Raw genomic sequence first — 27,200 nt, 5'->3', positions numbered from 1 at the left:
ATTTATAGCATATGTAAATAATAACGTTTTCTCCTTGCGGAAAAGTTTTTATCCTACAACTGTCAGAGAGAACGTTCGCTCTGCAGTCTCCTCATTTACCTTTCGCGGCTCTCAGACGCCATATCAAAGGACTGGTTCAGAAACTCCTCCAGGTCAAAGCCAACGCCGTATCCAGCACCGCTTCCTTTGGGGGTGACGGAGAAGACTGGGGGGAGGACATCCTCTACCTGGAAATGTTAGGGGAACAGTCAGAGAGGCAGCACTCGAATTGCTAAGGAGACACCTGGACATCTAATATTTCACAAACAACCCATTGAGTACATAAATCAGGAAAAACATATCATAGTCCTTTACGGGGACCAGAAGAATAAAATATAAATACAATAAAGATCTAGAAAGACAGCCAATAAGAGATCTGCAGACAGTCATTATAAGAGTTGACGCTGGCCTGACCTGTGACTTTGAGAGCTGCTGCGTCACCAGGTTGATATCTGGGGAGAGGAGGCTGGAAGCGTCGGACGCGCTGACCGTGGTTGGCGGAAGGGGGGTAAGGTCTTGCAACTTGTTCTCATCTTGAATGTGGCACCTGGCCGCACTGGGAAATGGCAGCGCTGGAACTTGTAGAGGCTGCTCCAGGGCGGTGCTGGGGTTGCGGAGGAAGAGGGCTGGGTCCACGGGGACAGAGGTCCTCTTCCCATCCCCTGTATCAGGTGCGGGCCAGCTGTCTTGAGGTCCTCCACGGTTCCAGGTTGGGTTGAGCCTGGCAGGAGTGGGGATTGGGCCGGGAAGAACTTGCCCTCGAGCAATGAATTTGATATCGGACGGTAGCTGTGCAGCAGCCGGAGGGGTCACCTGTTTTACATGGGGAGCCAGCACCACCGGGCCAATCTGGAAGGCGGCAGGAGCAGGAGGGACGTAGTGCAGCAGGTTGGGTAAGTTGGGTACAGGGCAGGGGTTTAAGCACCTGGGTATGAACTGGATGCTCGGTGTTACAGAAGGGGCAGTAAGAGTTCCATTCTTCTGGTTCCCAACCTCAGGTAGTGGGCTGAGGTTTGCCACAGCAAAGATGGTCTGCTGGGGAAGAGGCTGGGCGACAGGGCAGATATCCGGATGCGCTGCCGACTGTGGCACGGTTGGGTTTTGGCTGGTAGGAGGCTGCTGCGTCTGGTCAATCATTCGATTCCAGCGCTCCAGAAGGTTCTTGTCATTCTCACTCAACACCAGACCCCCGAATCCTTCGGCTTTCTTAACCTCCCGGCGCTCCTTCTCCTTCTGCTTCTTCTCCTTCTCCCTGGCACGCTCCTGGCGCCTCTTCCTCTTTTCCTCACGCGCCCGCTGCCGCTCCTGCGCCGTAATTGGCTTCTTCGTGTCAGGCGTCTCCGGGACAGAGCAGGGAACATCTGCAGAAAAGACAGCAGCAAAGGCAACTATTAATCTTACTGTAACCCGTATGTAAAATCCAATAGACGTGCAAAGACTACTACTAAAATACACGTACAGATGGAGTACGGGCCATCCTTGCTGGCGGATCGCCAGAACGTCCCTGCTGGCGACCCGCCAGCAGCCTCGCCAGCGAACATACTGAGACGCGCATGCGCGACGGAAACCCTGTCCGTCTCAGGAAGACGGTTAGGGGGGGTGCGGGCAGGCGGCGGGGACCCGGGGGAACGGATGGAAGCGCTGTTGGAAGGGGACGCGCGCGCCTCTCGTGCGCGCGTCCCCTTCTCGCCATCGATATGGCGGCTGGCGGCGGATGCAAGGATGGCCTGTACTCCATCTGTAGACTTAACATGACGCGCTCTAAAGTGAAACGAAACGGCAGTAGTGTCCTTGTACATCTCTGCTGCACCAAACAGCTCCTTTTGTGCGCCAGGTCCTGCAGCACTCCGCTAGCATTGGACGCCTCTCTCACCGAAAATGAGTCACAAAGCAACATGGCTATGCCGCACCATGACCCTGTGCCACTAGTATATCTCTGAATCTACACACAAAGGACTTTATTCAGGCCGTTCTCATGGACGCACGCGGCCGATGTTTTGTGTTTAACAGAATGTTTGCAGGGTGCACGCACCCAACCTTGCGAACACTGGGCAGCCCCTTAGCATATGGGAACCCCCAGCATTTCATGGGCGTTCCCATTAGAACGCTGGGCGTCATCATGCGGGGTGGGGTCAGCTGACTACACCGGATGTCATCTACCTGCCCACTATCCCCCGTGCGTACACGCTCAGACCAACCTTACATTGGTGCGCACCTTCCACATATTTCGCTGGTCGGCGGCCCAGTGGTATGTGGATGGACGTGTATGTAAAACATCCATTCGCAGCCATTGCGAACGTACGCGCCTTGCGAATGGTGAGTCGCCGTACCACTATTCACAAGGCGGGATCTGGTTCACTCGCAAGGATGCGAATTCGCCTCCGACCAAATGAACCAGAAACCCCCAAAGTGCTACATTGTAGCAGCATGAACACTGTAATCCCAATATCCCTGCATGTCATATATCACATTAGTGTAATATGTTCTCGCTGCATCGATCTGTGACAGAAGAAGCATTTTCAGCATTGCTGGCGCAGGTGCACAGGACCCGGAGGCTCACTCCCGCAGCGTGGGGTATTGCAGCTAGATGTACGAGGACACGTCCGTATAACACCACTAATATGGCTTCATCTGGAGATTTCTAGTGGTCATTCCAGCACTATTATATATACTACAGCTACACACATACATATAGCCAAATAATGAGCTACTTAATAACACCATATGTACTGTACTACAATATATCAGTAGCTACTTCCCTTGTTTCTAGCAAGGGGCACACATGGACGTGGCACAACGACTGAGTGCTCCGCCTTTAGCTAGCCATATATATAAGCCAGCGTATATGAGTATCTCTCTCCAGAGGGAATCACAGGTGTTACTCCAGGTAAGGGTTTACTTTCTTTCTATGCTTGGAAAGAGGTCACATGTGTGACCGATTTGTCCTTTTCTAGGAAACGGTTCCCTGGTTGCTAAGTAACAGCAGCTCCTGTGAATTCCGTTGGAGAATGGTATGCAGATAAGACTGTTATCACCAATAACCCTTTTCCACTAGCAAATATAACCCGGGATTTTGCATGGGGATGCATATCGGTCCGGGTTATTAGCTAGTGCAGGTCATTTGCTTGGCTAGACCCTCGTCCTGAGGAAACGGGTAACCCGGGTTGATGTGACCCGGGTCCCATTCACTGCAATGCCATAGCCGGCACTGGGAGATGCTCTATCTCCAAGACCTAGCTCAGGACCCGCCTCCCGATTGCGTCACCCGCCTGGCAGTATGCAGGGTGGGGACGCTAGTGGAAAAGGGTTCACAAGCCGGGTGAGACACCGCTTGTAATTGGAAAACGGGTATCAGTTATGGAGGATTGTCTAACCACTATTTGTGGAATGCTCCTCCATTTATTTTTCAAATATATAATTATAGAATGTAAAATATTCCATTAACCCCTACCAGGTCAGGTTTGTCCTGCCCCAGCAAAACCCACCACAGAACATAGCCCGCCCCCTCCTCTCCGGCATTTGTAAGCCCCAGCCGCCAGTGACAGCGGTCAGTGATCACAGGCGGCAGGCTCAGGGATGTTCGTGGCGGCTTGGGAGGACTTGGGCGCCTCATCTCCTGAGCGCTCCCGAGTCCCCCGGAACATCCCCAAGTCTGCCGCCTTTGTCACTGCTGTGAATGGCGGCTGGCGAGCTCTGGCGTACGATCGTCAGAGCGGAGGGGGGTGACAGGAGGAGGAGGGGGGGGGGGGCTAGAGGTTATGCACCAGTGGTGCACAGATGAAAGCACCACTGGCACGCACCTATTGCATAGCGGTATGCCCGGAAATGTTCCTGGACTGCCAGCTGCGGCAGTGCAGCTGAGCCCGGAAAATTTCGGGGCATACCACTCAAGCTACATGGCCAACTGATGTCATCTCCCCTTTTCCATTCAATGTAATGTCGACAAAGTGAAATGTTAACATGCTCAGTGTGCCGACAGTCACATAGACGCTGACATGAGGGCTAGTGTTAAACTTCAGGGGGTATGTGTGTAATTTTAGGCTATGGGTGGCGAGGGGGGGGTGGAGGAGAATGAATCATTGTTGTATCGCACCGCTCACCTGTTGCAGCAAGGAGCCGGAAGTAGACGCTGGACACTACGGGTGGATTAATTATTGACGGTCTGTCATGCCAACACATCATCCATGTAGATCTGATGTATGCTGACATGATAACTGTGTACAAATCACACCACACCCCAATAAAACAACCAGGATTTTTTGTTACTCTATTGACTCCCAGAGCAAACCACAGCTCTATGCTTCTATGGAAGCCTTCAAACCAAGTGGCCCTCCATCTGCTGTTCAGCTTCACATTCCAGCATGCCATGATAGCAAAATTGTGGCAGGGAATGCTGGGATATGTAGTCCAACAGCAGCTGGAGGGATGCCTATTGCCCATCACTGCTTTCAAGTAACATGTGTTGTACAATGGTGATGGAAGGTCTCCCTCCTGCGGAGAATGGGCCTGATTCTGGTTGGTTTACGAAGCACATTTGGTTGCTGATGCAGATGGACGATGTGCACTGCAGGTGGGGCAGATGTAACATGTGCAGAGTTAGATTTGGGTGGGGTGTGTTCAAACTGTAATCTAAACTGCAGTGTAAAAAATAAAAAGCAAACGGTATTTACCTGCACAGAAACAATATAACTAATGTAACTCTCTCTGCGCTTTACATCTGCCCCATCTGCAGTGCAGCATGGTGTTGTCCTGGGGTAGCCAACCCTAGTCCTCGAGAGCTACCAGCAGTGCATGTTTTCCAGGTCTCCTCACAGAATCACAAGTGAGCTGATTAGCTCCATCTGTGGATCTTTTAAAATGTAGAAGACAAATGGTGACCAGTAACAGCGCTCAGTGTATAACCAACAAATAAAAACAATAGGATTTTTTATATCACCATTGGTTTGGACACATTCTTAAATGGGTGTCAGCATTCAGATAACCTGTAATGAAAGTACACCCCTCCACACGGATAGTATGACAGGGGTGACAAAACAGAGTACACAAATAGTGCAGGTTATCCTTGATTAAAAGAAATTTTTAATACAGATGTCCACTTACAATCTGTAGACAATAAAAACAGCATGGGTGGTATTCCACAGGGGCAAAAGCAGCACGGCAAAGATGAATTAACAGGCAGGTCCAAAAGAGTCCAACCAATCTCCCGTCCGGAGCAGGGGTTCAGCGGTACTCAAAGATCTGCGATAGCCAGCGTCTTCTGTCCTCCGTGGCACCTCCGATGTAACACTCAACGCGTTTCAGATAGAATCCTTCCTCAGGAGTGTAGTTTTCAGAGGGAATGATACCCTCTTAAATAGTCCCGCAATTAATACAAAGTCCCGGTGTGCAATACACGTTCTCACGTATGATGTAATATCCAGCGGAAGCAAGATGGCCGTGCGTGTCATGGTCCAGATTTCTATGGAACGCGGAAGCTAAATATAGTATGCGCTCCACTGATATGCGTGCCAGTCCAGCCAATAATAAATGTTTGTATGCTTTAATGCTACCGCCATCTTGCTTTCGCATCTGGGCATAGTATGCATTTAAACAGATATTTAAAGAGACATTTTCTTTTTTTGCGGTTCTAAAGGTAAAAGACAAAAAATGTCAATACATATAAAATACAATGAATATAAAAACAGAATGAAATATAGAAAAATAGAAGGGATAGGAGAAAAACGACCATATTTTTTTAGATCAAAAACGGTTTGAGTTCGAACTCACCGTTGAGTCCCTGTGGTACCAGGGTACCCAAGCGATGAATCCACCTCATTTCCGTTTTTGACAAACGATTATCCATATCATTTGATCTCCAGTTTGGCGAAATCTGGTCGATTCCCCAAAAACCTGACAATTTACATGGGTTACAGGCATGAATATTTTTAAAATGAGCCGACACAGTATGTGTCATCAAACCTTTTTTAATGTTATATACATGCTCTGCAAGGCGGGCTTTCATTTGCCGGGATGTTTTTCCGACATATGCTAACCCGCACTCACATTGCAGAACATATATAACCCCTTTAGTGTGGCAAGTTATAAAATGTTGAATTTTATACGTTTTACCCCCAATATTAAAATCAGTTTTCTTTTTTACATCAGATTTCACCGTTTTGCACATGAGACATGTGCCACAACGGTGAAACCCATTTGTTCTAGTGCTCTTTCTAATCGCTATTTCTGATGAGCTCTTTACTAGATGGTTTCGTAAAGTAGGAGCTCTTCTGTAAATGAATTGGGGGACTTGAGGTAATAAGTTACCTAGCACTGGGTCTTTTTGTAAAAGCTTCCAATTTGATTTGAAAATCCTTTCTATATCTTTATGTTTAGAGTTATACTGACTGATAAATGCAAATTTATATCTATCATTGTCTTTTTTGGTTTTTTCATCTGCATTTTTTTCTTTTAATAATTCAGATCTAGTTATTGTATTAATTCGGGATCTAGAATTTTGTAGTGCTTTTTCACAATAACCCTTTGATGTCAGACGTGATGTAACCTCATCTAGCTGTGTATCGCAGATTGCCTGGTCTGTGCAATTTCGTTTTATTCTGGCAAACTGCCCGAAAGGTATTGCATTAAGCCAATTTCTATGGTGTTCACTGTTAGTATTAATATAGCTATTAGAATCTGTTGGCTTGCGATAAGTTTTTGTTTTTATTTGGCTTCCTTCAATATAAATAACCAAATCAAGAAATGATATCTGTAATGTGCTCCAAACAAAACTTAAATTGATGCAGAAGGTGTTTTTATTTAAAGTATCACTAAAAGTAGTAAGATCTGATATATCCCCACACCAAACAAAAAGAATATCATCTATGAAACGGTGCCAGGACACCAGACCCGCCCCCAGCATGCCATCAGGCCAGATGTTAAGCTCCTCCCAGAATGCCATGAATAAATTTGCATAACTGGGAGCGAATCTGGTGCCCATCGCCGTCCCGACACATTGTAAATAATAACTACCTTTGTGAAAAAAATAGTTATTAGTAAGAATAAATAAAATACTTTCTAAAATGAACTCCTTTAGTGGTTCACTTAAATTGCTTTTATTCAGGAAGAAGGACACAGCTTCCAAGCCTCTTTCATTAGTGATAATAGTATAAAGAGTACTAACATCTGCTGTACCCAATACATAATTAGTTTGCCAGTTAATAGTCGATATTTTTCTTAATACATCCGCTGTATCTTTCAAATAAGCCTTAGTTTGGCATACCAGCGGCTGTAGAAAATAATCCACAAAAGCTGAGAGATTACTCGTGATACTATTACATCCCGAAATAATCGGGCGCCCTGGGGGATGGAGAGGGTCCTTGTGGACCTTTGGTAGCACATATATGCATGGAGTTGACGGATTTTTTATATTTAAAAAGTCATGTTCTTTTTCTGTTATTAATTTATTAGTAAGCGCTCTATTTGTAAGATCCAATAAAGACTTCTTAATTCTCTCGGATGGATCAGCTTTAAGTTTTTTATAGGTGTCTTTGGTGGTCAACTGTTTATTAATTTCGTTTAGATATAATTCCCTGGTCATAAGCACCACCCCCCCTCCTTTGTCGGCGGGCTTTATGACCAGGGAGGCATCCTCTTTTAAGGTTTTTAGTGCCTGAAATTCTTTTTTATTTAAATTTAATTTCTTTTTATTTTGTTTTTCTATAACTTTTTGTATTTCCTCACAGACCACTTTGTTAAAGCATTCAAGAAAAGGGCCTTTACAATGGGTTGGATTGAAAGTAGATGGAGGCTTAAATTTTGCTCTTTCTGTGGGTATAGTTTCATTTGGAGTTTGTTCTTCTGATTTTGCAAAGAACCTTTTTAGGGCTAGCTTGCGAACATATTTTTGGACATCCAAAAAAATATCAAAAGAATTTGGTGAAAAAGATGGGGCGAATTTTAAACCCTTGGTTAAGATCTTTAACTCATCAGGTGTGAGTTCCCTGTCTGTGAGATTAAATATCTTACCTGCGTTGAGATCGCAGGTTTCTGAATAAGGGTTAGGAGATTCTATTGTTTTATTCTTATTTTTCTTTCTCCTATTTTTATTTTTGTTTTTATTGGTCCCACCTCTTTTACCTCTCCTGACTTTTTTGTATATCAAATCCTTCGGTTTGTCCACCTCTCCCTGGATAAAAAAGAATTATTCCTTGGTGTGTTTAGACCCTCATTCTCTCCATTTCTAGGTATATAACTGTCATTTTCTCTATTTAAAGGTGCATACCTGTTTGCAAGAGATATTTGCGGTTGATTGTATATTTTTTTGCCATTATGATTATTTATAGATCTTTCACTATATTCATCATAAGTGTTTTTTCTACCTCTGAAATTGTTGTTATTATAGTTCTGATGGAACCTGTCTCTGTTATCAAAACGAAACCTTTGATTATAATTATTTCTGGTATTTCGGACTGGAGTGGAGTTCCGTCCTTGATTTCTCCACGTATAACGTTGTGGTTTTTCTCTATAATTATTTATAGGACCTTGTTTTTTTCTCCAAACCGGTTTTTTAACCACAGAGACAGGAACATTTTCAGCAGGTACAGAATCAATAATGACATCATTTAACAATTGAACATCTCTGTGAGAAAATAACAAAGGTTTGAAAATAATTAAGCCTCCATCATTTGATTCTGCTGAGGCAGACTTTAAAAAGGACTGGGGATCTATATTGGATGATTGCTCCAATTCTTTGATGAATTTGATCATTAAAAATCGTACTTTAACACTGAAAAAGCTCAATGATGATATTGCAGCAATGCAAGGTTTATTACGCCCATATGAATCATCAGAGGATTTTAAATACTATGAGAATTCATTGATACAGAAAATTACTAAAAGCAACAAAGAACTTAGAGATAAAAAATGTAAAAAATATCACAGAGATGTTCAATTGTTAAATGATGTCATTATTGATTCTGTACCTGCTGAAAATGTTCCTGTCTCTGTGGTTAAAAAACCGGTTTGGAGAAAAAAAACAAGGTCCTATAAATAATTATAGAGAAAAACCACAACGTTATACGTGGAGAAATCAAGGACGGAACTCCACTCCAGTCCGAAATACCAGAAATAATTATAATCAAAGGTTTCGTTTTGATAACAGAGACAGGTTCCATCAGAACTATAATAACAACAATTTCAGAGGTAGAAAAAACACTTATGATGAATATAGTGAAAGATCTATAAATAATCATAATGGCAAAAAAATATACAATCAACCGCAAATATCTCTTGCAAACAGGTATGCACCTTTAAATAGAGAAAATGACAGTTATATACCTAGAAATGGAGAGAATGAGGGTCTAAACACACCAAGGAATAATTCTTTTTTATCCAGGGAGAGGTGGACAAACCGAAGGATTTGATATACAAAAAAGTCAGGAGAGGTAAAAGAGGTGGGACCAATAAAAACAAAAATAAAAATAGGAGAAAGAAAAATAAGAATAAAACAATAGAATCTCCTAACCCTTATTCAGAAACCTGCGATCTCAACGCAGGTAAGATATTTAATCTCACAGACAGGGAACTCACACCTGATGAGTTAAAGATCTTAACCAAGGGTTTAAAATTCGCCCCATCTTTTTCACCAAATTCTTTTGATATTTTTTTGGATGTCCAAAAATATGTTCGCAAGCTAGCCCTAAAAAGGTTCTTTGCAAAATTAGAAGAACAAACTCCAAATGAAACTATACCCACAGAAAGAGCAAAATTTAAGCCTCCATCTACTTTCAATCCAACCCATTGTAAAGGCCCTTTTCTTGAATGCTTTAACAAAGTGGTCTGTGAGGAAATACAAAAAGTTATAGAAAAACAAAATAAAAAGAAATTAAATTTAAATAAAAAAGAATTTCAGGCACTAAAAACCTTAAAAGAGGATGCCTCCCTGGTCATAAAGCCCGCCGACAAAGGAGGGGGGGTGGTGCTTATGACCAGGGAATTATATCTAAACGAAATTAATAAACAGTTGACCACCAAAGACACCTATAAAAAACTTAAAGCTGATCCATCCGAGAGAATTAAGAAGTCTTTATTGGATCTTACAAATAGAGCGCTTACTAATAAATTAATAACAGAAAAAGAACATGACTTTTTAAATATAAAAAATCCGTCAACTCCATGCATATATGTGCTACCAAAGGTCCACAAGGACCCTCTCCATCCCCCAGGGCGCCCGATTATTTCGGGATGTAATAGTATCACGAGTAATCTCTCAGCTTTTGTGGATTATTTTCTACAGCCGCTGGTATGCCAAACTAAGGCTTATTTGAAAGATACAGCGGATGTATTAAGAAAAATATCGACTATTAACTGGCAAACTAATTATGTATTGGGTACAGCAGATGTTAGTACTCTTTATACTATTATCACTAATGAAAGAGGCTTGGAAGCTGTGTCCTTCTTCCTGAATAAAAGCAATTTAAGTGAACCACTAAAGGAGTTCATTTTAGAAAGTATTTTATTTATTCTTACTAATAACTATTTTTTTCACGAAGGTAGTTATTATTTACAATGTGTCGGGACGGCGATGGGCACCAGATTCGCTCCCAGTTATGCAAATTTATTCATGGCATTCTGGGAGGAGCTTAACATCTGGCCTGATGGCATGCTGGGGGCGGGTCTGGTGTCCTGGCACCGTTTCATAGATGATATTCTTTTTGTTTGGTGTGGGGATATATCAGATCTTACTACTTTTAGTGATACTTTAAATAAAAACACCTTCTGCATCAATTTAAGTTTTGTTTGGAGCACATTACAGATATCATTTCTTGATTTGGTTATTTATATTGAAGGAAGCCAAATAAAAACAAAAACTTATCGCAAGCCAACAGATTCTAATAGCTATATTAATACTAACAGTGAACACCATAGAAATTGGCTTAATGCAATACCTTTCGGGCAGTTTGCCAGAATAAAACGAAATTGCACAGACCAGGCAATCTGCGATACACAGCTAGATGAGGTTACATCACGTCTGACATCAAAGGGTTATTGTGAAAAAGCACTACAAAATCCTAGATCCCGAATTAATACAATAACTAGATCTGAATTATTAAAAGAAAAAAATGCAGATGAAAAAAACAAAAAAGACAATGATAGATATAAATTTGCATTTATCAGTCAGTATAACTCTAAACATAAAGATATAGAAAGGATTTTCAAATCAAATTGGAAGCTTTTACAAAAAGACCCAGTGCTAGGTAACTTATTACCTCAAGTCCCCCAATTCATTTACAGAAGAGCTCCTACTTTACGAAACCATCTAGTAAAGAGCTCATCAGAAATAGCGATTAGAAAGAGCACTAGAACAAATGGGTTTCACCGTTGTGGCACATGTCTCATGTGCAAAACGGTGAAATCTGATGTAAAAAAGAAAACTGATTTTAATATTGGGGGTAAAACGTATAAAATTCAACATTTTATAACTTGCCACACTAAAGGGGTTATATATGTTCTGCAATGTGAGTGCGGGTTAGCATATGTCGGAAAAACATCCCGGCAAATGAAAGCCCGCCTTGCAGAGCATGTATATAACATTAAAAAAGGTTTGATGACACATACTGTGTCGGCTCATTTTAAAAATATTCATGCCTGTAACCCTTGTAAATTGTCAGGTTTTTGGGGAATCGACCAGATTTCGCCAAACTGGAGATCAAATGATATGGATAATCGTTTGTCAAAAACGGAAATGAGGTGGATTCATCGCTTGGGTACCCTGGTACCACAGGGATTCAACGGTGAGTTCGAACTCAAACCGTTTTTGATCTAAAAAAATATGGTCGTTTTTCTCCTATCCCTTCTATTTTTCTATATTTCATTCTGTTTTTATATTCATTGTATTTTATATGTATTGACATTTTTTGTCTTTTACCTTTAGAACCGCAAAAAAAGAAAATGTCTCTTTAAATATCTGTTTAAATGCATACTATGCCCAGATGCGAAAGCAAGATGGCGGTAGCATTAAAGCATACAAACATTTATTATTGGCTGGACTGGCACGCATATCAGTGGAGCGCATACTATATTTAGCTTCCGCGTTCCATAGAAATCTGGACCATGACACGCACGGCCATCTTGCTTCCGCTGGATATTACATCATACGTGAGAACGTGTATTGCACACCGGGACTTTGTATTAATTGCGGGACTATTTAAGAGGGTATCATTCCCTCTGAAAACTACACTCCTGAGGAAGGATTCTATCTGAAACGCGTTGAGTGTTACATCGGAGGTGCCACGGAGGACAGAAGACGCTGGCTATCGCAGATCTTTGAGTACCGCTGAACCCCTGCTCCGGACGGGAGATTGGTTGGACTCTTTTGGACCTGCCTGTTAATTCATCTTTGCCGTGCTGCTTTTGCCCCTGTGGAATACCACCCATGCTGTTTTTATTGTCTACAGATTGTAAGTGGACATCTGTATTAAAAATTTCTTTTAATCAAGGATAACCTGCACTATTTGTGTACTCTGTTTTGTCACCCCTGTCATACTATCCGTGTGGAGGGGTGTACTTTCATTACAGGTTATCTGAATGCTGACACCCATTTAAGAATGTGTCCAAACCAATGGTGATATAAAAAATCCTATTGTTTTTATTTGTTGGTTATACACTGAGCGCTGTTACTGGTCACCATTTGTCTTCTACTTTGGTCTATCTTTCAAGGCATTTTCTTGGATGTGTGCCTTTATGGTGTACTTTTTCTAGCTGCACTGTGTATTTAATTGCGCACTTGTGATTGTCAAAAAAAAACCTACTTTCCATGATCTTTTAAAATGTGTCAGTGATTAATGAGTGCAGCAGCTAGGTTGTCTGGAAAATGTGTGGTAGCTCTCGAGGGCTAGGGTTGGCTACCACTGGTCTTGTCCATCTGCAAAATAAATGTGCTTCGCAAACCAACCTGAATCCACCCCATGGTTTCCGTGACTATTCTAATGTTTCTAAAAAGGTCAATTCTGCGGCTTCTACACCAATACCCAGCTTTATGGGTAACCATAAGAACCAGTACAATGCACATGGCGCGGCGTCGGCGCGTTGGATTATTGTGACACCGCCCCATTGCTTACCTTTGGATTTATTCCGCAGGAGGGCAGCTATTAATGCCTCCTTAGTGCCATTTGATATTGTGCCCTCTCTCTTTGGCACATGCTCTGGATCTGCTTTAATTATCGGCGCCTCCTCCTTGAACTCCTCCCGCTGGGCCGTGCTTTCCCCACTCCCCACAGGAGAGGTCAGGTCAATGGTTTCTGGATTCTCCTGAACTCTCGGCGATTCCATGGGAAAGTCCAATTTCTCTCTGGCCGAGTTGGCACTGGGCATGTCCACATCTAATTCTTGAGGGGGCGGTGGGAGTGGTGGCGAATGGAAGTCATCTTCACGGATGACACTGTCCGTGGACGGGTCCTCCACAGCCGGCGTCAAGGCGGGTTTAAAGCTGATCTGCCGCCGAATGCCCTCTCGCCTGCGGTGGAAGCCATCGATCTCGGCGACAATGGCCTCTTTAATCTGTTCCTTCGTAAGAACCCTCTTGTCGAAGTCAAAGTCAAATGCTGGGACACATTCTGGTTCGTCGTCTGGGTCATGATACTTGGACAAGAACGGGTGTCGGAGGGCTTCCCGTACGGAGATTCGTTCACGTGGATCAAATCGCAACATTTTGGACAAGAGGTCCAGGGATTTCCGGTCTCCTTGGGGGTAAAGGTCAGACCATGGTATTGGCTGGCGAGAGGGCAGGCTTTGGATGTATGCTCGGACTCTTTCTGCTCCGATGGCCCGGATGACCTGACTAGACGGTGTACCCAGCACGGTCATGATGAGCTGCAGCTGGTGTATGTAGTTCTTGCCGGGAAAGAGCTGCTTGCGGCCCAGCATTTCGGCAAATATGCAGCCCACAGACCACATATCGATGGCCTGCGTGTACTCGTGCAGTGACAGCATCAGCTCCGGTGCCCTGTACCACCGAGTCGCCACGTACTCGGTCATAAAATACTTGTACTCGTCCGGCTTTGTGCAAAGCCCCCGCGCCATCCCAAAGTCCCCGATCTTCAGCTCGCAGTTCTCATTGATGAGGAGGTTGCTCGGCTTGAGATCTCGGTGGAGGACGTTGGCGGAGTGTATGTATTTCAGCCCTCGCAGCAGCTGGTACAGGAAGTAACGGGCATGTTCCAGGGTGAGGGGCTGCGCGGAGTGGATGATTTGGTGGAGGTCACTCTCCATGAGGTCTAGCACCACGTACCTAAGGATTGGAGAGAAGTCAGTCAGAGCCACCTGCACAGCTAGTACCCAGATTATGTAACCATTAACACATCACTCACTTCCTGATATACTCTGTGCTGCTAGAGACCTTGCTCCTCCAACTATATAACTCTCAGTCTGTGGCTTCCTGCTGCCTCCATTCCCCTCCTCACATCATGTCACTGCCCCTGTCACATGCAGCTCTGTCCTCACTGACACATCGCTCATCTCCTGATATACTCTGTGCTGCTGGGGACCCTGCTCCTCCCACTATATAACTCTCAGTCTGTGGCTTCCTGCTGCCTCCATTCCCCTCCTCACATCATGCCACTGCCCCTGTCACATGCAGCTCTGTCCTCACTGACACATCGCTCCTCTCCTGATATACTCTGTGCTGCTGGGGACCCTGCTCCTCCCACTATATAGCTCTCAGTCTGTGGCTTCCTGCTGCCTCCATTCCCCTCCTCACATCATGCCACTGCCCCTGTCACATGCAGCTCTGTCCTCACTGACACATCGCTCATCTCCTGATGTACTCTGTGCTGCTGGGGACCCAGCTCCTCCCACTATATAACTCTCAGTCTGTGACTTCCTGCTGACCCCAATTCCCCCCTTACATCATGTCACATGCAGCTCTGTCCTCACTGACATAGTTACATAGTAGGTAAGGCTGAAAAAAGACTTGCGTCCATCTAGTTCAACCTGGTATAGATATCCATTGCTGATTTGGTAGGTTCTGATATTCTACAGACAGATTATATTTCTTATTTGTACCCATGGATGTTTTTCTCCAGTAAATGTTTGTCCAACTTTGCCTTGAACGCATTTAATGAGCCAGCCGTTACCACCTCTCTGGGAAGAGAGTTCCAGAGTTTGACTGTTCTGACCGTAAAGAAATTCTTTCTACTAGCTGAATGAAATCTTTTTTCTTCTAATCTATACTCATGCCCTCGTTTCCTAGATTCCTTTCTAGTAGAAAAGAGGGTGCGTGACAGTTCCTTATATTGGCCCTTGATATACTTGTATATGTTGAGCATATCCCCCCTTAAACGTCTCTTTTCTAATGTAAATAGTCCCAAATTGCTTAATCTCTCCCCGTAGCTTAAATTCTCCATTCCCCTAATAAGCTTTGTTGCTCGCCTTTGTACTTTTTCTAATTCTATGATGTCCTTTTTATAGTGTGGGGCCCAGAACTGTACTCCGTACTCTAGGTGAGGTCTCACCAATGCCTTATACAGTGGCATAATTACCCTTGAGTCCCTAGTTTCCATTCCCCTCTTAATACATGCCAGAATTTTGTTGGCCTTTTTTGTAGCTACATTACAATGGGCACTACATCCCAGTTTGCTGTCTATTTGGACTCCTAGATCCTTTTCAAGTATGGAATTACCCAGTTCCTCTCCGCCAAGTTACAACCTTAGCGACACATCGCTCATCTCCTGATATACTCTGTGCTGCTGGGGACCCTGCTCCTCCCACTATATAACTCTCAGTCTGTGGCTTCCTGCTGCCTCCATTCCCCTCCTTACATCATGTCATCGCCCCTGTCACATGCAGCCCTGTCCTCACTGACAAATCACTCATCTCCTGATATACTCTGTGCTACTGGGGACCCTGCTCCTCCCACTATATACCTTTCAGTCTGTGGCTTCCTGCTGCCTCCAATCCTCCCTCACATCATGTCACTGCCCCTGTCACATGCAGCCCTGTCCTCACTGACACTCATCTCCTAATATACTCTGTGCTGCTGGGGACCCTGCTCCTCCCACTCTATAACTCTCAGTCTGTGGCTTCCTGCTGCCTCCATTCCCCTCTTCACATCATGTCACTGCCTATGTCACATGCAGCCCTGTCCTCACTGACACATCGCTCATCTCCTGATATACTCTGTGCTGCTGGGGGCCCTGCTCCTCCCACTATATAACTCTCAGTCTGTGGCTTCCTGCTGCCCCATTCCCCTCCTCACATCATGTCACTGCCCCTGTCACATGCAGCCCTGTCCTCACTGACACATCACTCATCTCCTGATATACTCTGTGCTGCTGGGGACCCTGCTCCTCCCACTATATAACTCTCAGTCTGTGGCTTCCTGCTGCCCCCATTCCCCTCCTCACATCATGTCACTGCCCCTGTCACATACAGCCCTGCCCTCACTGACACATCACCATCTCCTGATATACTCTGTGCTGCTGGGGACACTGCCCCTTCCACTATATAACGCTCAGTCTGTGGCTTCCTGCTGCCCCCATTCCTCTCCTCACATCATGTCACTGCCTATGTCACATGCAGCCCTGTCCTCACTGACACATCACTCATCTCCTGATATACTCTGTGCTGCTGGGGGCCCTGCTCCTCCCAATATAGAGAAAGAATTTGGGGGTCACATACACAGATGTAAATTCGGAGTAAGGCGTGCATGGCTTAAGGATGTCTTTGATGGCGATGACGTTGTCGTGCTTGAAGTGCTTCAGGATCTTTAGCTCCCGCAGAGTGCGCTTGGCGTTTGTTACCATATCGAAGGCATTGGGGATCTTTTTAATGGCGACCTTCTGGCCTGTGAATTAGAGGAACACAATAAATGACCCCTGGTCAGACAGCCTATTATTACACAAGATCACTGAATGGATTATCTCCTCCCATAGTCCACGGACCCTGTGCAATATTACGTACCATGATCCCATCTAGAGCATCATTATTGCCCCATAGTGGCCTTACCGGAGTCCTTCCTCCGAGCAGAGGACACCACGCCATACGCCCCGGTCCCAATCGTCTCAATGATCTCATATTCGTCGCCCACTTCAAAGTTGATGTCGAAGGATCTCTCCTTGAGGATGGCGAGGTTCTTGGCGGTGGTGGAGGCGCAGGTGGCGGGATGTAGCATTTGGTGTTCCTGCGCCTCCTCTTCTGGCTTCTTCTCTGCCATGGCAGCCTGTGGGAGGGGGGATCAGGGTGAGTGGGTCAGACAAGACAGGGATACTGCAGGGTGTAGCGAGGAGGAAGGGGGGGGCAGACAGGCCAGACAGGGATACTGCAGGGGGTGGGGGGGGTCAGGTTGTCCGAGCCAGGCAAGACAGGGATACTGCAGGGGGTAGGGGATCAGGGTACACAGGCCAGACAGGAATACTGCAGGCGGGGGGGGGGGGGGGTGTGGTAGTCATGGTGTGCAGGCCAGACAGGCTTATTGCAGGTTGTGGGGGGGGGTGTCAGGGTGTGCAGGCCAGGCAAGACAGGGATACTGCAGGGGGTAGGGGGAGGTCAGGGTACGCGGGCCAGACAGGGATACTGCATGGGGCAGGGGGGGGGCAGGGTGTGCAGGCCAGACAGGCTTACAGTAGGTTGTGTGTGTGTGTGTGTGTGGGGGGGGGGGGTGTCAGGGTGCGCAGGCCAGAGAGGCTCACTGCAGGATGTGGGGGGGGGGGTGTTTCTGGGTGCGCGGACCAGGCCAAACAGACATACTGCAGGGTGTAGGGGTGTCAGGGTGCGCAGGACAGGCCAAACAGGCATACTGCAGGGGGTAGGAGGGGTTATCGGGCAGATCGGATACTTACAGCAGAACGTACATTCGTCAGACCCTGGGAGGCAGGAATTCTGCCCACATGCAGCCGTTCCTGTCAGGGGTGCAGGGTCGTACCAGCGCTGGATCAGACTGTGGGGTGCAGCACGTGTGAGACATACATCAGACAAGGACTGGCATCTAGAGTAATAACACCCCAAAAGGAGGCAGTGACCCAAATAACTGCCCCTGATAATAATGATCATAGGTTAGTGACACCCCAATAAGCTCAGGTCTATAAGTGTCCCCAATAACTGCCCCTGATAATAATGATCATAGGTTAGTGACACCCCAATATGGGCAGGTCTATAGGTGACCCCCAATAATAAAGCCAGGGTGGTGACAATGACAATACTAGTGCCGGTCTCACTCACCCCCCATGGTCATCCCCGTACCCAGCCCCTGGTCCGATGAGCACACTTTCCACCGCGCTGTCAGCTTCTATGCCCACTAGCACCGAGCGCTACTGCCCACACACTGGGACCCGGAAGTCGCTGCTGCCCACACACTGGGACCCGGAAGTCGCTGCTGCCCACACACTGGGACCCGGAAGTCGCTGCTGCCCACACACTGGGACACGGTAGACGCTGCTGCCCACACACTGGGACCCGGAAGTCGCTGCTGCCCACACACTGGGACCGGAAGTCGCTTCATTGATAACACACTAGGACCCGGAAGTCGCAGCGCTGCCCACACACTGGGACCTGCCGGAAGTCGCCGCGCTGCAGTCACTTTAAAAGAGAACTTGCCCGGGTGCCGAGCCTCATAGAGGCTCCCGGATGTGCGGCGGGGGTGAGGAAGACGCCAGGGCGAACCCCTGTGCCAATCAGAGCCGGAGGGCGTGGCCTCCGAAGACTGACGGCTCCTAAACCAATGGTAGGAGGACAGGCGTGTCCAGTTGCCAGGCGGTAATAACGCTGCTGAGATGCTGTAACTTCCAAGCTGCGGTATCGCGCTGTATAAACTGTCTGTGGCGGGGGGAGGGGAGAGCAGGAGGTGAGTGACGCTGTGGGCCGGGTCAGAGAGTGAGTGCAGATGGGGTGATGGTCATTGGCTGAAAACACAAGTGAGTGACTAGTTAGGTATATATTTGTTTACAGTTTCTTATAGGTGTGAGTGCAGGGAGAGGGGTGTGATGGCAGGGAGAGGGGTGTGATGGTGTGAGTAGGGAGAGGGGTGTGATGGTGTGAGTGCAGGGAGATGGGTGTGAGTGCAGGGAGATGGGTGTGAGTGCAGGGAGATGGGTGTGAGTGCAGGGAAATGGGTGTGAGAGCATGGAGAGGGGTGTGATGGTGAGAGCATGGAGAGGGGTGTGATGGTGAGAGCATGGAGAGGGGTGTGATGGTGAGAGCATGGAGAGGGGTGTGATGCTGAGTGTAGGGAGATGGGTGTGAGGGCAGGGAGAGGGGTGTGATGGTGAGTGTAGGGAGATGGGTGTGAGGGCAGGGAGAGGGGTGTGATGGTGAGTGTAGGGAGATGGGTGTGAGGGCAGGGAGAGGGGTGTGATGGCAGGGAGAGGGGTGTGATGGTGAGTGTAGGGAGAGGGGTGTGATGGTGAGTGTAGGGAGAGGGGTGTGATGGTGAGTGTAGGGAGAGGGGTGTGATGGTGTGGGCCGGGTCAGAGAGTGAGTGCACATAGGGTGATGGGGTGATGGTCATTGGCTGAAAACACAAGTGAGTGACTAGTTAGGTATATATTTGTTTACAGTTTCTTATAGGTGTGAGTGCAGGGAGAGGGGTGTGATGGCAGGGAGAGGGGTGTGATGGTGAGTGTAGGGAGAGGGGTGTGATGGTGAGTGTAGGGAGAGGGGTGTGATGGTGAGTGTAGGGAGAGGGGTGTGATGGTGTGGGCCGGGTCAGAGAGTGAGTGCACATAGGGTGATGGGGTGATGGTCATTGGCTGAAAACACAAGTGAGTGACTAGTTAGGTATTTATTTGTTTACAGTTTCTTATAGGTGTGAGGGCAGGGAGAGGGATGTGATGGTGAGTGTAGGGAGATGGGTGTGAGTGCAGGGAGAGGGGTGTGATGGTGAGTGTAGGGAGAGGGGTGTGATGGTGAGAGCATGGAGAGGGGTGTGATGGTGAGAGCATGGAGAGGGGTGTGATGGTGAGAGCATGGAGAGGGGTGTGATGGTGAGAGCATGGAGAGGGGTGTGATGGTGAGAGCATGGAGAGGGGTGTGATGGTGAGTGCAGGGAGAGGGGTGTGATGGTGAGTGCAGGGAGAGGGGTGTGATGGTGAGTGCAGGGAGAGGGGTGTGATGGTGAGTGCAGGGAGATGGGTGTGATGGTGAGTGCAGGGAGATGGGTGTGAGGGCAGGGAGAGGGGTGTGATGGTGTGAGTGTAGGGACTGAGGGGTATGAAGGTGTGAGTGTAGGGACTGAGGGGTATGAAGGTGTGAGTGTAGGGAGAGGGGTGTGATGGTGTGAGGGCAGGGAGAGGGGTGTGAAGGTGTGAGTGTAGGGAGAGGGGGTGTAAGTGTAGGTTGATGGAAGGTGAGTGTAGGGAGACTGGCTTGAAGGTGTGAGTGTAGGGATATGGGTGTGAGTGTAGGTAATAGGGTGTGAAGATGATTTTAGGGAAATGGGCTTGAAGGTGTGAGTGTAGGTAATAGGGTGTGGGTAGATGGGTATGAGTGTAGGTGTAAAGGAGTGTGTAGGGAGATGGGTGTGAGTGTAGGTAATAGGGTGTGAAGGAGTGAGGGTACTTGTTTCCTAGCACGGCACCCATCGCATACCATAAGCCATACAATGGTATGCGATGTGATGTAACGGGATGGCAGCCGATGTTATACAATTTTAAATCGTATATCATCGCATTGTATGCCATATACAATGGTATACGATTTTAAATTGTATAAGCACCCTAATGGGTGTTTTCAATGTTAAATGGGCCCCCTATAAGATTATTAATTGTATAAGCACCGTAATGTGTGCTTACAATGTTAAAAGCAGCCCCACTAGCAACGCCAACCCGAAGCGTGGCGAGCGCAGCGGTACGTGTCCTCCGACCTCTTCATACCCCCACCATCCACATGGGCGTGGAGTTGATTTTAGATAGTGTGGCGAGCGCAGTGAGGGGACGCGGAATACATGTAAAGTAATACGCGTCCCATCGCGGGGCACACTCGCCACGCTTCAGGCTCGCTGCGCTCGCCACACTATATGAAATCAACTCCACGCCGCCGTGGATAGTGGGAGTATGAAAAGGTCGGAGGACGCGTACCGCTGCCCCTCGCGGGCTCGCCACGCTTTGGGTTGGCGTTGATAGTGGGGGTGGCTTAGGGGTGCATTTAACATTGTAAGCACCCATCAGGGTGCTTATACAATAAAAATCTGTATAGGGGGCCATTTACCATTGAACAAACCCATTAGGGTGCTTATACAATTTAAAATCGTGTATATGGCATGCGATAAAATGCATAAGATGCCATACGACTGAATATCGTGGGCGCCGTTCTAGGAAACAAGTACTGTTGTGAGTGTAGGGAGAGGGGTGTGAAGCTTTGAGTGTAGTCAGATGGGTGTGATGGTGAGTGTAGGGAGATGGGCTTGAAGATGTGAGTGTAGGTAATAGGGTGTGAATGTGTGAGTGCAGGTAGTAGGGTGTGAGTGTAGGGAGAGGGGTGTGAGGGTGTTAGTGTAGGTAGATGGGTATGAAGGTGAGTGTAGGGAGATGGGCTTGAAGGTATGAGTGTAGGTAATAGGGTGTGAATGTGTGAGTGCAGGTAGTAGGGTGTGAGTGTAGGTAGATGGGCGTGAAGGTGTGAGTGTAGGGAGAGGGGTGTTAGTGTAGGTAGATGGGTGTGATGGTGAGTGTAGAGAGAGGGGTGTGATGGTGAGTGTAGGGAGATGGGCTTGAAGATGTGAGTGTAGGTAATAGGGTGTTAAGGTGTGAGTGTAGGGAGATGGAGAGGGGTGTGAAGCTGTGAGTGTAGGTAGATGGGTGTAAAGGTGAGTGTAGGGAGATGGGTGTGAAGGAGTGTAGGGAGATGGAGAGGAGTGTGAAGCTGTGAGTGTAGGGAGAGGGGTGTATGTGTAGGTAGATGGGTGTAAAGGTGAGTGTAGGGAGATGGGTGTGAAGGTGTGAGTGCAGGTAGATGGGCGTGAGTGTAGGTAATAGGGTGTGAATGTGTGAGGCTGTGAGTGTAGGTAGATGGGTGTGATGGTGAGTGTAGGGAGATGGGTGCGAGTGTAGGGTGATGGGCATGATGGTGAGTGAAGGTAGATGGTTGTGAAGGTGTGAGTGCAGATATATGGGTGTTAGTGTAGGGAGAGGGGTGTGACAGTGGGAGTGTAGGGAGATGGGTGTGAAGGTGAGTATAGGCAGATGAGTGAGGTGTGAGTTCAGGTAAATCGATGGGTGTGAGTGTAGGTAGATGGGTATGAGGGTGAAGGTGTGAGTGTAGGTAGATGGGTGTGAAGGTGTCAGTGTAGATAGATGGGTGTTAAGGTGTATCGGAGGGTGAGGGTGAAGGTGTGAGTGTAGATTGGTTGGTATGAGGGTGAAGGTGTGAGTGTAGGTAGATGGGTGTGAGGGTGAAGGTGTGAGTGTAGGTAGATGGGTATGAGGGTGAAGGTGTGAGTGTAGGTAGATGGGTGTGATGGTGAGTGTAGGGAGATGGGTGCGAGTGTAGGTAGATGGTTGTGTAGGGTGATGGGCATGATGGTGAGTGAAGGTAGATGGTTGTGAAGGTGTGAGTGCAGATAGATGGGTGTTAGTGTAGGGAGAGGGGTGTGACAGTGTGAGTGTAGGTAGATGGTTGTGAAGGTGTGAGTGTAGGGAGATGGGTGTAATGATGAGTGAGGTGTGAGTTCAGGTAAATCGATGGGTGTGAGTGTAGGTAGATGGGTATGAGGGTGAAGGTGTGAGTGTAGGTAGATGGGTGTGAAGGTGTCAGTGTAGATAGATGGGTGTTAAGGTGTATCGGAGGGTGAGGGTGAAGGTGTGAGTGTAGGTTGGTTGGTATGAGGGTGAAGGTGTGAGTGTAGGTAGATGGGTGTGAGGGTGAAGGTGTGAGTGTAGGTAGATGGGTATGAGGGTGAAGGTGTGAGTGTAGGTAGATGGGTATGAGGGTGAAGGTGTGAGTGTAGGTAGATGGGTACGAGGGTGAAGGTGTGAGTGCAGATAGATGGGTGTGAAGGTGAGTGTAGGTAGATGGTTGTGAAGGTGTGAGTGCAGATAGATGAGTGTGAGGGGGAAGGTGTGAGTGTAGGTAGATGGGTATGAGGGTGAAGGTGTGACTATAAGCAGATGAGGGTGAAGGTGTGAGTGTAGGTAGATGGGTATGAGGGTGAGTGTAGGTGGAGAGGTGTGAGTGTAGGCAAATGAGTGTGAGGGTGAAGGTGTGAGTGTAGGTAGATGAGTGTGAGGGTGAAGGTGTGACTATAGGCAGATGAGTGTGAGGATGAAGGTGTAGGTGGAGAGGTGTGAGTGTAGGTAGATGGGTGTGTGGATGAAGGTGTGGCTATAGGCAGATGAGTGTGTGGATGAAGGTGCAGGTAGATGGGTGTGAAGGTGTCAGTGCAGGTAGGTGTTTCCCTACCTCAGTCCCTCCCCTGGAAGCCGTATGTTGGAGCACTAGTGAATGTCTGCGGGCAGAGTGTTCTATGTTATGTGCACACAAGTGATGCTAGTGTGTTCCCTAATATATGTCCCTGAGTATTATCAGTGATTATCTCCACTGCTGTACACTATCCCCCTATGTCCTGTCTGTGGTGCCATATCATATGTACTCGCACAGATCCAGTTATCCCGTGTGTAACGGTCCCTAGGGCAGATGTTCCCACCCTACAGTATCAGGATTATCCCCCTATGTCCTGTCTGTGCTGCCATATCATATGTACTCGCACAGATCCAGTTATCCTGTGTGTAACGGTCCCTAGGGCGGATGTTCCCACCCTACAGTATCGGGATTATCTGCACTGCTGTACACTATCCCCCTATGTCCTGTCTGTGGTGCCATATCATATGTACTCGCACAGATCCAGTTATCCCGTGTGTAACGGTCCCTAGGGCAGATGTTCCCACCCTACAGTGCCAGGATTATCTCCACTGCTGTACACTATCCCCCTATGTCCTGTCTGTGGTGCCATGTCATATGTACTCGCACAGATCCAGTTATCCCGTGTGTAACGGTCCCTAGGGCGGATGTTCCCACCCTACAGTATCGGGATTATCTCCACAGCTGTACACTATCCCCCTATGTCCTGTCTGTGCTGCCATATCATATGTACTCGCACAGATCCAGTTATCCCGTGTGTAACGGTCCCTAGGGCAGATGTTCCCACCCTACAGTATCAGGATTATCTCCACTGCTGTACACTATCCCCCTATGTCCTGTCTGTGGTGCCATGTCATATGTACTCGCACAGATCCAGTTATCCCGTGTGTAACGGTCCCTAGGGCAGATGTTCCCACCCTACAGTATCAGGATTATCTCCACTGCTGTACACTATCCCCCTATGTCCTGTCTGTGCTGCCATATCATATGTACTCGCACAGATCCAGTTATCCCGTGTGTAACGGTCCCTAGGGCAGATGTTCCCACCCTACAGTATCGGGATTATCTCCACTGCTGTACACTATCCCCCTATGTCCTGTCTGTGCTGCCATATCATATGTACTCGCACAGATCCAGTTATCCCGTGTGTAACGGTCCCTAGGGCGGATGTTCCCACCCTACAGTATCAGGATTATCTCCACTGCTGTACACTATCCCCCTATGTCCTGTCTGTGCTGCCATATCATATGTACTCGCACAGATCCAGTGATCCCGTGTGTAACGGTCCCTAGGGCAGATGTTCCCACCCTACAGTATCGGGATTATCTCCACTGCTGTACACTATCCCCCTATGTCCTGTCTGTGGTGCCATATCATATGTACTCGCACAGATCCAGTTATCCCGTGTGTAACGGTCCCTAGGGCGGATGTTCCCACCATACAGTATCAGGATTATCTCCACTGCTGTACACTATCCCCCTATGTCCTGTCTGTGGTGCCATATCATATGTACTCGCACAGATCCAGTGATCCCGTGTGTAACGGTCCCTAGGGCAGATGTTCCCACCCTACAGTATCAGGATTATCTCCACTGCTGTACACTATCCCCCTATGTCCTGTCTGTGGGGCCATATCATATGTACTCGCACAGATCCAGTGATCCCGTGTGTAACGGTCCCTAGGGCGGATGTTCCCACACTACAGTATCAGCATTATCTCCACTGCTGTACACTATCCCCCTATGTCCTGTCTGTGCTGCCATATCATATGTACTCGCACAGATCCAGTTATCCCGTGTGTAACGGTCCCTAGGGCAGATGTTCCCACCCTACAGTATCAGGATTATCTCCACTGCTGTACACTATCCCCCTATGTCCTGTCTGTGCTGCCATATCATATGTACTCGCACAGATCCAGTTATCCCGTGTGTAACGGTCCCTAGGGCAGATGTTCCTACCCTACAGTATCAGGATTATCTCCACAGCTGTACACTATCCCCCTATGTCCTGTCTGTGCTGCCATATCATATGTACTCGCACAGATCCAGTTATCCCGTGTGTAACGGTCCCTAGGGTAGATGTTCCTACCCTACAGTATCAGGATTATCTCCACAGCTGTACACTATCCCCCTATGTCCTGTCTGTGCTGCCATATCATATGTACTCGCAGATCCAGTGATCCCGTGTGTAACGGTCCCTAGGGCAGATGTTCCCACCCTACAGTATCAGGATTATCTCCACTGCTGTACACTACCCCCCTATGTCCTGTCTGTGCTGCCATATCATATGTACTCGCACAGATGCAGTTATCCCGTGTGTAACGGTCCCTAGGGCGGATGTTCCCACCCTACAGTATCAGGATTATCTCCACTGCTGTACACTATCCCCCTATGTCCTGTATGGTGCCATATCATATGTACTCGTACAGATCCAGTTATCCCGTGTGTAACGGTCCCTAGGGCAGATGTTCCCACCCTACAGTGCCGGGATTATCTCCACTGCTGTACACTATCCCTCTATGTCCTGTCTGTGCTGCCATATCATATGTACTCGCACAGATCCAGTTATCCCGTGTGTAACGGTCCCTAGGGCGGATGTTCCCACCCTACAGTATCAGGATTATCTCCACAGCTGTACACTATCCCCCATGTCCTGTCTGGTGCCATATCATATGTACTCGCAGATCCAGTGATCCCGTGTGTAACGGTCCCTAGGGTGGATGTTCCCACCCTACAGTATCAGGATTATCTCCACTGCTGTACACTATCCCCCTATGTCCTGTCTGTGCTGCCATATCATATGTACTCGTACAGATCCAGTTATCCCGTGTGTAACGGTCCCTAGGGCGGATGTTCCCACCCTACAGTGCCGGGATTATCTCCACTGCTGTACACTATCCCTCTATGTCCTGTCTGTGCTGCCATATCATATGTACTCGCACAGATCCAGTTATCCCGTGTGTAACGGTCCCTAGGGCAGATGTTCCCACCCTACAGTGCCGGGATTATCTCCACTGCTGTACACTATCCCTCTATGTCCTGTCTGTGCTGCCATATCATATGTACTCGCACAGATCCAGTTATCCCGTGTGTAACGGTCCCTAGGGCAGATGTTCCCACCCTACAGTATCAGGATTATCTGCACTGCTGTACACTATCCCCCTATGTCCTGTCTGTGGTGCCGTATCATATGTACTCGCACAGATCCAGTTATCCCGTGTGTAACGGTCCCTAGGGCAGATGTTCCCACCCTACAGTATCGGGATTATCTCCACTGCTGTACACTATCCCCCTATGTCCTGTCTGTGCTGCCATATCATATGTACTCGCACAGATCCAGTTATCCCGTGTGTAACGGTCCCTAGGGCAGATGTTCCCACCCTACAGTATCAGGATTATCTGCACTGCTGTACACTATCCCCCTATGTCCTGTCTGTGGTGCCGTATCATATGTACTCGCACAGATCCAGTTATCCCGTGTGTAACGGTCCCTAGGGCAGATGTTCCCACCCTACAGTATCGGGATTATCTCCACTGCTGTACACTATCCCCCTATGTCCTGTATGGTGCCATATCATATGTACTCGCACAGATCCAGTGATCCCGTGTGTAACGGTCCCTAGGGCAGATGTTCCCACCCTACAGTATCGGGATTATCTCCACTGCTGTACACTATCCCCCTATGTCCTGTCTGTAGTGCCATATCCTATGTACTCGCACAGATCCAGTTATCCCGTGTGTAACGGTCCCCTAGGGCAGATGTTCTCTCCCTACAGTATCAGGATTATCTCCACTGCTGTACACTATCCCCCTATGTCCTGTCTGTGCTGCCATATCATAT

The 27,200-nt window shown here is 47.5% G+C and overlaps 2 protein-coding genes across 9 annotated transcripts in view; one reads left to right on the top strand and one right to left on the bottom strand.

Moving 5' to 3' along the window:
* MAPK7 (mitogen-activated protein kinase 7) overlaps positions 1–18,805 on the bottom strand; it is a 19,747-nt gene extending 942 nt beyond the window's left edge. The window contains exons 1-7 of one of the 5 annotated variants that reach the window (XM_083152317.1): positions 18,232–18,805; positions 17,853–17,950; positions 17,020–17,233; positions 16,693–16,858; positions 13,137–14,305; positions 454–1,400; positions 100–227 (exon numbers count right to left, since the gene is read on the bottom strand). In XM_083152317.1, the coding sequence (XP_083008443.1) occupies positions 100–227; positions 454–1,400; positions 13,137–14,305; positions 16,693–16,858; positions 17,020–17,227 (2,618 nt within the window). In that variant the 5' untranslated portion in view covers positions 17,228–17,233; positions 17,853–17,950; positions 18,232–18,805. Of the gene's footprint in view, positions 1–99; positions 228–453; positions 1,401–13,136; positions 14,306–16,692; positions 16,859–17,019; positions 17,234–17,852 lie in introns of all 5 variants that reach the window. The other 4 variants (XM_083152320.1, XM_083152318.1, XM_083152319.1 and 1 more) reach the window with 4 other exon arrangements.
* The window catches only part of LOC146019775 (zinc-binding protein A33-like), a 21,177-nt gene continuing 12,480 nt past the window's right edge, over positions 18,504–27,200 (top strand). The window contains exon 1 of one of the 4 annotated variants that reach the window (XM_083152322.1): positions 18,504–18,733. In XM_083152322.1, coding sequence (XP_083008448.1) covers positions 18,731–18,733 — 3 coding nt within the window. In that variant the 5' untranslated portion in view covers positions 18,504–18,730. Of the gene's footprint in view, positions 18,924–19,680; positions 19,770–27,200 lie in introns of those variants that run through there. The other 3 variants (XM_083152324.1, XM_083152325.1, XM_083152327.1) reach the window with 3 other exon arrangements.

This window comes from Crinia signifera, chromosome 7, assembly GCF_055691185.1.
Source record: "Crinia signifera chromosome 7, ASM5569118v1, whole genome shotgun sequence".
Lineage (NCBI taxonomy): Eukaryota > Metazoa > Chordata > Amphibia > Anura > Myobatrachidae > Crinia > Crinia signifera.
Note: the sequence above shows the minus strand (reverse complement) of the source record. Positions and strands in the feature narration are given on the sequence as shown.